This window comes from Mesoplodon bidens (assembly GCF_964165515.1).
Source record: "Mesoplodon bidens genome assembly, chromosome: 2".
Classification (NCBI taxonomy): Eukaryota; Metazoa; Chordata; class Mammalia; order Artiodactyla; family Ziphiidae; genus Mesoplodon; species Mesoplodon bidens.
Genome location: NC_138177.1, coordinates 24,140,953 through 24,152,661, shown reverse-complemented (window position 1 = coordinate 24,152,661; position 11,709 = coordinate 24,140,953). Strand labels below are relative to the sequence as shown.

Genomic DNA, 11,709 nt, shown 5'->3' with positions numbered 1-11,709 from the left:
CCTTATATAAGCCATGCAAGTGTAGATTTCACAAGAGTCACAATATTTTGTGAATGACAGCAACTTGAAGAATTAAGCTTAGCCTTCATTTTTAGACTTCATTTCTAGTTCTTCCTCAGATTTCATATTAGTAAGATGTGAAAAATTGTGGCAATTGTAGGCATTAACATAGAAAACATAACTGCCTCACGGGTGTAGGAAAGGAATATAAAATAATTGTATTTTGGAGAAAGATTATAAAGGAGATGGCAGTTTTTTGAGGAAATGACAGAAATGCAGTGACCCAGTTTAGTGATTCATTTAAATGTGGGATCTTCCATGAGAATTTTGTAGAGCGCTCTCCTAAAATCAAGATTCAAAAAACCCCCGGAAGGCCCTAAATGGCCTTACCTATTGAATGACTTGCCTTTGCTGCCCAGTTTCTGCATTGGGCTACGTGTGTGCGCGCGCGCATGCGAGCGCGCACAGGGTATGGAGTTTTGGTGAGAGTGGCGAACTGTCTTGACTCCCCTTCATTGGCTGAATCCCCTGTAGGTGGTAACCTAGGCTGGGGATAAAGGCAGCAGCTAGAATAGTTCCGGAGGATAAAACACCATGCTCTACATAGGGAAACTTTTGGGAATAGACATGGAGAGTTGTTCTTCTCGCACACACACTCAGGACTTGGAGGGTAGCGCGTACATGTCTGTCAGTGTATTTGTCCCGGGAAATGACACAAGAAGTGGTGTAATTGGACACCCAGAAAATTACTTTGGAGTGGTTGAGAACTGAATTTGGGGGGCGGGTAGCGAGCAGGTAAGAGGTGGTGAGAAAAGCACTGTCTTTTACAGATCTGTTGGAAGCCTAAAGCCGTTTGCTTCTGGGCCCCTTTAGCAAACGTGCCAGTCGGGTGGTGCCTCCGAGGACCAGGAGGAAGCCCCGCTTTGCGATCCCTACGAGAAGCCTCGAGGAACCGGGAACGGCGGCGAGGCGGTGGCGCAGTTCCCAACCCGCGCCTGGGTCCTCCCGCCTCCATACCATCCGCCACCACCGCCGCCGCGGCCTCCCTCAGTCCTCCCGTATCCCTGCATTCCACGTTGCGGCAGCCGCAGCCTCTCCGGCCGAAGCGTCCCCACCCTCCCCTCGGGGTGGTGCAGCCGCCGCGCCCCCGGCCCCCACCCGCGCGCCCCCCAAGGCCTGGCCTCGACTCTGCGGGGCCGCAGAACCGGACCTCGACGCGCCGGCTGGGTTCGGGCGGGGGCGGGGCGGGGGCGGGGAAGGGAGAGGGCGGGTGCGCGCGTGTCGGGGGGCGGGGGCCGCCATATTGGATCCGGACTCGTCGGCGAGCCTCCGCCTGCGTGCGGCGGGGCCTGGAGCAGCCTCGCGGAGCCCAGGGCGCGAGCGCGAGAGGACGGGGAAGGAGGGGGAGGGGTGGAGGGAAAGGAAGGGAGTGGCTGCGAGCCGGGCTGCGGCAGCCTCTGGTCTCCTCACCAGCGGGACCAACCCCTCCTCCTGCGCCTCGGCCGCTCCCCTCTTTGCGGGGTAAAGATGCCCTTAACCCAGGGGTGTGAAGAAGGGGGAGAACTAGCTGCCGGAGCCGCCCGCGCCGTCGCCGCCGCAGTTGCTGCCGTCCGTGTCCTTTGAATCCAGAAAAGCACCCCCTCGCCAGGGCGTCGGGAGTGTGGGCGGGCGAGCGGGCGGGCGGCCGCGGTGCGGGTGTGGGGGAGACCGGGCTCTGCGCCCGGCGCGGCCCAGGCCGGCGGCCCAGCGACCACCGACATGGAGCGGGCTCGGGCGGCCGAGTAGCCGCCGCTCCTGGAGCCGGGGGCGAGTGCCGCCCGCAGCCAGTCAGGCCCCTGGGAGAAGCGGGGAGAAAAATGAAGAGTTTTCATCGGAATCCGTTGGAAATAGGACTAACTGCAAAGCCTTAAAAAGAAGGACCTCGGGAGGAGAAAGGGAAAGCCTCCTCCGGGGAAGGCTTGGCGTGCTCCGAGTCGAGGGGCTGCTTCAGGGACCTCGCCCCCTCCCTTTCCCTCCGGAGAAATTGCCGCTGATGCGTTATCCAAGTGGTGGTTGGGAGGATTTGCAGCAGAATTTTTGGTTTTCCCTCCCCCTTATATACATTCTGTTTTTTTCCTTCCTTTTCGATTTTCCTTCTGCTTGGGAAGTGAATTGCTGATGCAGATCGGACTTAATTCATTAATGATGCAACTGGATTCGTTTCAGGATTATGTTGCACGAGTTGAATTTTGAATGAAGGAGAAGAGTTTTTTTTTTTTTTTTAAAGAAGTGTTGACTCTTTGGTTCTAAGTACTTTTTAATTATTTTATTTAAATATACGATTTAATTGTATTATTCTTTTAAAAATGTTTTAAATATATTTTATGGTAACTTTCCCTCAAAATATGTGTATATGTGTGAAATAGAAGACGCTTCAGTTAAGTGAGGTTACTGGTGTGTTGGATGTTGAATTCAGCACCGGCATTGCATGACAGTTTGAATAACAAGTGGTTTATTTTTAAAACCACACCTTTTAAAGTTTAGGTTCAAATAATCATAGTCAAAATCGGTTCAGTAATTGAAAGAAAAACCAGCAGAAGTTGAAGCAAACATGTCTGGAGAAGTGCGTTTGAGGCAGTTGGAGCAGTTTATTTTGGATGGGCCCGCTCAGACCAATGGGCAGTGCTTCAGTGTGGAAACGTTACTGGATATCCTCATCTGCCTTTATGATGAATGCAATAATTCTCCATTGAGAAGAGAGAAGAACATTCTTGAATACCTAGAATGGGGTAAGTTTGTATGTAAAATAAAAAATTCTTTAGCCATTATGGTTTAATTGTTATAGAGAGTTATCATGTAAACTCTCTGTAATGAGTATATAAATATATATTGTGTGTACGCAATATATATTATGTATTTAAATACATTATACATAAAGTATTTATATATATATATATATATACAATAAAAGAGTAGACACCAATTACTCAAGGTTTTTTTTTGTAGTTTTCAGTAAATATTTTCCCAAGAGTAAAAGCATGCTACTCAGTTGTTGCCTAGATTTTTTTTTTTAACATCTTTATTGGAGTATAATTGCTTTACAATGGTGTGTTAGTTTCTGCTGTATAACAAAGTGAATCAGCTATATATATACATATATCCCCATATCTCTTCCCTCTTGCGTCTCCCTCCCTCTCACCCTCCCTATCCCACCCCTCTAGTGTTGCCTAGATTTAATGTGGGACTTATGAGGAATGACTTACGTTTTTTGGTCAGCAGTAAGAGATTTTGAATAATTCTGTGATGGGCAGAAATGGATTATTGCTCGCTTTGCCGAGAGCGTGGTGGTATAACAGGCATTCAACTGAAAGATATTTATTAGTGGAAACATTCCTTCCCAGGCTTTGGAAATCACTCTGGAAATGGGAGGAGATATTAAAATATCTTAGGTCAACAGGAACTTGAAGGTGGTCATCAGTGGGTTTTATCACATCTCTATATAGTACGTGCAAAGGAAATTACTAAACACGGACTTGCCAAAAATTGTCATGTTTGTAAGATGACATAAATAGTTTAAGAATTTTGTGATAGTATTTGGTAGAGAATGTTTGGGAGCAGCTCCTGCCTGCCTGAGAGTTAGATTTACTCTAAATTTAATTCAAACCTAAACTGGCTAAATTTTTGTCTTCATTCTCCTAAATATAGATGTGATTTAGAAGAGCTAGGTAGTGGAGTAGATCAATGATGAGAGCAAATGCTCCATGTGACCTTCAAGCTTGAAGGCTTGGCTTAAGTTCTGTTTCGGATGTTACATGTGAGCAAGTTCCAGCATCCACCAGTTCTCTGTGGGAAGAGTACACATCATCACATATCATACTGTGTATAGTACATGGCAGTGTACCTATATTGGTACATTGACTTTTGAAGGATATTAGCTAAAGAAGTTATTTTGTACCTTTGGAATACCAATATTTGAGTTTGTTGGAAAGTTTTTATACTAAAATGTCTTTGTTTCCAAGTAAATCTTTATTTTTCTGAAGTAAAAGTCAATTGGTGATTATTTCGTTTTTTTGACTTGAAATTTATTAAAAATTCGTTTGTCAGGTAAATCACTTATTCAAGATTGCCTACACATCATAACTTTAATTATTCAATTTGTCAGCATCAGAAGTTTTCTAGCAACTTGATGTCATAAGGGTTAAAAAAATATATGTATGAAATGTGAATAGAATAATTTTTAAAAACATATTACTAGACTCATACTGGGAATGTAAGAATTCTAAATGATGTTTCAAGAGACTGCTCTCTTAAGAATGAAACAGCTTTGACTTTGGTACTGGATTTGTGAATATATGTCCTTTATTTTTATGTGTAGAGTAAAATATTTTATAAAGCATGTGTAGTTTTACACCTCATGTTTAATAAATTTAGAAAAGTTTTAGTTTTTTTTAAGATTTAAAGAAAAGATTTTGATACTTTTAGAGTTTCAGTTCTTGAATTATGGTTTCACAGCGATACTCTAGTCTATGATTATGATTGTCATTTTAATATCTATTATTTCTCATCAGCAAAATGATGGGAGAACTCTTCGTATGTACCAGTTGTAAATGTAATTTAAAAATATGATAAAAAACTATATCCTCAATTGCCTTTTGGTGATTAAAAATTTACATTTATGTTATGAGATATTTTTCTGAATTATCAAAATAATTTATATATATTTTCCACTAATGTTTTCTTGGATCGTGTTTCTTATATCTGTATTAAAAAAAACCTTGTTTGTATATATTTAATTTAAGCCAAATAAGCCAAAAGTCAAATAAGTGTTTGGCCAAATACATTTTATTTTTATTAGCAGATTTTAAATAATTTCAAGCAAGGGATTTTTCACAGTTTTAAAGTAAATTAGGTTTTAGTAGTATCCTTCATATTTTGTCTTTTAGAAGTCAGGTGTGATGTAACAAAAATATACATTCTCTTTTAAGTAAACTCCTATTGTGTTTCTCAGTAATAAAGAACGAGAGACTAGAATTTTTAGGCAGTTATTTTGTAACTGTTATTTTGGGAGTAGGCAGTGTCTGTTAAGTCTTAGGCGTTTTTAAGTTGGAGTGTGAGGTCTTGAAAGTGGGAGTTACCAACCATAGAAGTTTGGGTAAGGAGGAAGAAAAGAAAGAATGGAAAAAGCTGTCAAGAAGTGCATCATGAGTAGTAGTATTTACTATCTTTAAGTTATTTAAGAATTTAGGTTATTTAAGAATGCCAGTCTCCTCATTTAATTATTGAAACAGATCAACTGTTCTCATATGAATTGATTACTACATTTTGGGGAAATGTCTTATTGGATTCTCACTATCTAACATTATATAAAAAACAAGTTAGATTAAGGAAGTTTCCAGATAGTGAATTGACCTCAATTTAATATTTTAAATATTATTTTTTTGGTCTGTGATGGAAATTGAAAGGGATTATTTGTTGGAGTTAAATTTGGTAATTTAGATTTGCCTTAAATGATACAATTTTTAGTTTGAGTTTTAAAAGACCCAATATTTGCAACAGAAGAGCTGTAGTAGTTAAATACTAGTACATGATGTGTATTTGTTTGGCTGTCTATATGAATGGAAGTGTCATCTAGATATGCCTTACTTTTATGCTGATGGTACTTTTAAAATTGGAGTCAGCAAGATTCTGACTTGCTTCATTTCCATCAATTTCACTTTATTCCTAGTTATGGCCCATTTCACTTTTATATTGATGCAGTTAATATTTCGCTCATTACAGTATCATGACAGTAAGAAAGCTGACAATTCAAAGTTAGATTTTTTTTTTTGATAGCATTCCTTGCATTTGGTGCTAATGGCTTGAGGGAGGAAACAAGTAGAGCTCTAGAGAGGAAGAGGAGATTAAGTCACTGAGCAATAGAGCAAGGGGATAAAGAGGCCATAGATCACTTTTAAATTTAATAAGATTATTATTTTTATTAAATTATTAAATATTATTATATTTTCCTGTTATATACAACAAGCTTTGAAAGATTATGTTTTGTCCTTGTTTTTTAAGTTGTTGAAATGGTTATGGTTTGTATGTTTTGTTTATAAAATAATAGTTTTGATATCAGTAGTGTGACTCTAGAGTTAAGTTACAGTAGAGCTGTAGAAGTAAAAATAACTTTTACATTATAAGCTAATCTGCTAGTAATGACTAAATGAATATGTTATTCATTGAATTGGTTATCTTGTACTTTGAAATGAAAAATGAGAATTTTAGGGAATTCTTAACCAAGTTACTTAAAAAGTAGGCATAAGATAATATTACTGAATACAAAAAAAGAAATGCAGAACTATCTGTATGTGGCCAACTGTATTTTGATGCTTTCTGAATCTTGGACCTTATAACATTTCATTTAAATTATCCTTAAACAACAGTAATTTTATAGTTTATTCAGTGTATACACACACACACGATAGTCTGAATTACTAATAAACTTGTTACTAGAGTACATCAGCAGGTACTGTGGTTTAAACTTTTCATTTTATTAGAGTAGTTTTAAAGCTTATTCATGCTTTTGATATGTGGGTCATTTAAGTGAGATGATGATGCCTTGATTAGAAGAATCTGAATCTTTTCTTTGTTCTTCACTTATGTTGTTCCTCGTTGTTAGCTTTTCCTGAGTAGAATTTATTAATCATACCAAATTACCAAAAAGTTCATTTAATACACATGATTAAGTTTATTTTTATTTAAGTCCTCAATTAGGATCATCATAAATGTCACCAGAAATATAGGTTGGGCATTTGTTTCCTTTATACTAGTCCCCTAATAATCTAGTCTCTTCTAAGAGTGATAGTAAGTACAATTATTTGATCTAACACGATGCTGGCATATGATAGAAGCATGCAATAAGTGATGGCTATTATTTTTCCACTTCCATTCTGTTTCTCTCTTTTTAAAAGGATGTACTGCTCCATGAGTGTGAACAGGGATGTCAGGAATAACACTAATAATTTTAGGAACTTATTTATTTCATATGGAAATGTAAGGCATACCTTAACATAGCAGTGTAAAAACACGTAGCGTAATGTGTTGGAAATTTTATGAAATGTTCCATAATTCCTGGGACTTGGTTAATATTAGATAGTAAGCCCAGGCTATTTTAGGGTAAAAGAACTGAACTTGTTACAAGTTAATATTTTATTCTACTATTCTTTTATGGTAGTCAAAAAAAATTCTTCCAAACCCTTTTCTATTCATGTACACTTACTGCCAGTATATTGTATATATTGCCGATTGTTTTTCATCCTATTGGTTTTGATAGGTTTTAGAATCAATTTACTAAGTCCAACCAGCATTTAAAAAAGTAAATATACTAGAATAGAAAATATCAAGTACATCATGTGTTGAAAGGATAAATATTGTTATACAGAACTCTTGTGTTTTCTTACATTTCTTACCGAAGATTGGAAGCAGAAGAGTTTGAATTCTAGTGTAGATGACGCTAAAACATGTTCACTGTTTAACAGTGAAAAGATTATAGACCTAGTTCCCTTTTTCAAAAAGCGCACATGATTAAATTTGGGACAGACTGAAGAATTTAAAGAAAAGGAGTTTAGGTAGGGACAGGATACTTGGAAGGAGGGCGGGAGAATGGGAGAGAGGAGAAATGAGAAAATGAGCATGAATATACTGTTTTCCCGGGTTGCTACTTTAGTCTGATTCGTGAATAATGGAGTATTTTGAATTTAGAAGAACTTAATGGACAGGGGAATTCACTCGATTTTGTCTTTGATGGTTCATTTCCTTTTTTTTTACATTTTTCCTTTTCTGACTTTGGGCTCCTGGATGTTGACTTCCATTAACTGTAAAAGTTGTGTAACTAGTCAAGCATGAAAGATATGACCTTTAGACATTGGTTGTAGTTTTTTGTTTATGCCTTCCCATTACTCCAGATGAATGTTAGAGTAGATGCAGGTGAGAAGGATCTGCTAGTTCCATGGATTTTCTCCTCCCTTGTTGCTCATGAAACTTCCAGTGGGGGTGACTTCAAGTTTTCAGTAGCTGAGGTGAAGAATTGCTCAACAGCTTTTGCTGTATCTTGACTCAAGAAGTTCCTTCCATAAAGATTTTTTCTTTTTTCTTTGAAATGACCCACACTATAAGTATAGGTCATCCCAGACATACGAATGACTGTCTTTTGTTGTCACTGCATATAAAACTCCTTTCCAGATCCAGGGGATTTCCGTTTTTCCCCTTTGATGCTGATCAGAGTAACAGGTTTGCTCTTCCCAGCTAGTTGCTCCCTACTTCCTCTCTACAGTGTCCACTTTTTTCAATTAGTAGCTGTTAGCCTCTATTGGCTAACACCCCTCCCCCAATTCTAGTGCTTCTTTATCTGCTGCTATAGGAGAGTAGCGCTTCCGCTTTCATTGGTTAACAGGAGGCTCCGAGACCTGGCTCTCCACTTTCCAATCCCACTATTTGCCCCTTAATTCTTCCTCATATGAACGATGGTTCATTTTGGGGTTAGGGTTTCTTTAGCTGCCTCCCTAGTTTCAAAATGTGTTCTGGAAATCCATGGGATATTAATAGGTGCTTTGCGGGGGGGGGGTTGTGTGGGTAAATAAATTTGGGAAACTTTTACACAAAATTAAACATTAGAAATATTGTGGTTTATCCTAGAATTTATAATGTTTTGAGGAAGACGGATGGCAACCAGTGTTCCATGGAACACCCTTTGGGAAATGCTCTTTCAGTATGAGGTCATGGTGTCCCTTGTGTCTTCAGGGTTAGAAAGAGATAATTTTGAGGGAAAGTTTGGAACACTGTGTGGTTTGGAGAGAAAATCCAAATCTGAGTAAATTAGATTTTACTTAGTGGTTGTGGACTTTCAATTGTCTTCTGTGTGATAGTCACAGATAAACTTAATCATGGTGGAGTAGCACATGTGTGAGGCTGGTGAACATTTGTGTCCAGGAAAAGCACCCTATAAAGTAGAATGAAATTAGATATAATAATGAACCAGTGCTTTTAGCCTCTGAAGTCCTTGAAATTACTGACACGTCTCTGTTTATGACCTTTTCTTGCTCTAATTAAACTTGCTTTTCAACTATAGGCATTCACAGCAAATTCAGAAATTCTCACCTTATCTTTTGCAGCTTTAGTTACTTTAATTGTAACATGTTGCAGAACTACTGTCTGTCTGTGAAATAATTCATTACTTTGTGATATTTCAGAGGAAAAGATCATGGACGTGCAATTTTACAATTCATTATAGTGTTAAATATTGTTTTTTTCTAAGGTTACAATGTTTTTTGCTAAGCTGTTGGTTTCAGATTTTTGGATTAGTGTGGGAACTCTACTTTTATTTGTATCTGTGAAACTATGGGTTTCAAGTGCCAGCACCTATTTATGTAGAGCATAAAGAAGCCAGACTATACAATACTTTTATTAAAGAGGAAACCATATATAATTGGTGCTGTTTCAACACTATGTGAGCAATTAGAACTCTGTGATTACCATAAACTTCTATTCTGAGTATTAAGGTGGCAGATAATAATACTAGAGGATATTTTGACTTGATTTTAAAGAGAAATAGCTTATAGCATAAATTAATGTCTTTTTTCTCTCTCTTCTGACATACATTTATTGTTCTCTTTAATTCTTCCCCATCAACACTATTCCTCTCACCCCCAATCTAATTTTGCTTGAAAATACTACTTATGCTTGAAAATACTACTTATGTGGATGAAAACAATCTTTTAAAAATACCTGTGAATTAGTTCAGTCATGCAATCATTTATTAAATTTTGGTTTTATTTCAAATTGCGTACACATCACTGTAGGCTTAATCTATGGGAAAAAAAACATGTTCTAGTCAGTTTTTTCTATTCATAGTGATAAAACTTAATTAAACTTACTTAGAGTTTCCATGGTGAAGATCTACAAGTGGAATACCTCAACCTGAAATATTTCTGTTCTAAACCTATAATACTGGAAAAGAGTAGGGGCTTTGGGTTCAGACTGACTCCCTTGATCATTGGCTGGGTGATTTAAGCAAGTTACTTAACCTAAGTCTGTTTTAACATCAGTGAAAAATTGGCATAATAGTAATAGCTTATTTTTCCAAAAGGTTGCAAGTTGGTTTAGGATTTTCTTTTTCTGGTGATTTATAGTTGCATTTTGTTGGCTTTTTTCTTATTCTGTTTTTGTTTTGTTTTTTTCCCCAAAATAATAAGAAGGTTTATTCAGGGAGATGCACACTCCATAGACAGAGTGTGGGCCATCTCAGAAGGCAAGAGGCTTCTCATTCTGTTTTTGAAGTTTCTATCTGGCCTTATGATAAAGGAAGATAAAATGCTATTTTTTGGTAAAGTTTAATTGAAATGTATAGTTGTACTAATACAGGGATGTAAATAACTTTATTTCACCATTAACAAACATACTCATAGCTTACTGATAATGTTTTATTGAATTATATTGGCATCGGAGATGTCTTTCCCTGTGTGACTCTGCAAACAGCATCTTATTTCTTCTTTCAGGATATTTTGCATTGGAACATTTTATTGTTATTAACTGAACTGTTTTTTTAAAATTAATTTTTATTGGAGTATAGTTGCTTTACAATGTTGTGTAGTTCTGAACTGTTTTTCAGTAAATATTAAGCCCATGCCTATTCTTTTCGTCACCAACGGCAAATATTGTGAAATGGCTAGTTATGATTTATTTTTATATTTATATAGTTCCAACCTGCAAATCAGTGGTGGAATTCTAGACCTCAACTCAGAAGATTAAAATAATCATGAAAAATTATTGATATGTCATTCACTTAGGAATTTTTGTGGACTAAAGATTATGCAGCACCCATAAATGCATGTTGTAGACTGACAGTAAATATGAAGAAAATCCACAGTATACCCTAGTGTTTCCTAAACTATGTTTCAATAGATATAAATGAAGTTTGAAAATTAAGAGTTCATTGTATATGTAAGATTGGGAAATAGTACTTATTGCATCCCTCTTTGTATATTACAAAGCACATTGTCATAGTAACACTTTAAAAAAGTTCTGTGGTACAGAAACCTCTTTAACTTTGGTTTACCTAGAGTTTGCTTAAGTCATTTGACTTTGGAACCTTTTTTTTTTTTTTTTTTTTTTTGCCGTACTGGGGCCTCTCACTGTTGTGGCCTCTCCCGTTGCGGAGCACAGACAGCCTCCGGACGCTCAGGCTCAGCGGCCATGGCTCACGGGCGCAGCCGCTCTGCAGCATGTGGGATCTTCCCGGACCGGGGAACGAACCTGTGTCCCCTGCATCGGCAGGCGGACTCGCAACCACTGCGCCACCAGGGAAGCCCTGGAACCCTTTTTATGAGGATAGCTGGCAGAGTTTGGGAAGTGCTGGTGTACACTAAGAATCCATAGACAGTGTCAGAGCTTTTAAATTAATTATATTTCAGAAAGTCGTTACTGAATTCTTCTATCACATTGTATTTTGAATGTTATCACAGTTCACATCCAACTCCAAAGGCAGAGGTTTGAATGACTTGCCTTTATCCTTTTCGTGTTTAATGTTTTTTTAGCACTTCTGTTTGCATCACCTAGAAGGCAGTTCGGCAGTATGTACTAGGTTAATGTGGAGTTCTGCATTGGGTAAGTATGTGTTTATAGACAAAGAACAATAAAACTTGATACATGCCTTTGAGTTTATATTTATGTGTGTAGTTCGTGGTTTGCAAAGAT

The 11,709-nt window shown here is 37.9% G+C and overlaps 1 protein-coding gene across 20 annotated transcripts in view; it reads left to right on the top strand.

Annotated features, from left to right (window-relative positions):
* The first annotated feature begins 1,447 nt into the window (after positions 1-1,447).
* Positions 1,448-11,709, top strand: part of CDC42BPA (CDC42 binding protein kinase alpha) — a 323,580-nt gene continuing 313,318 nt past the window's right edge. For 8 of the 20 annotated variants that reach the window (XM_081225000.1, XM_081225010.1, XM_081224994.1 and 5 more), the window contains exon 1: positions 1,450-2,768. In XM_081225000.1, the coding sequence (XP_081081126.1) occupies positions 2,591-2,768 (178 nt within the window). In that variant the 5' untranslated portion in view covers positions 1,450-2,590. Of the gene's footprint in view, positions 2,769-11,709 lie in introns of all 20 variants that reach the window. The other 12 variants (XM_081224995.1, XM_081225006.1, XM_081225009.1 and 9 more) reach the window with 3 other exon arrangements.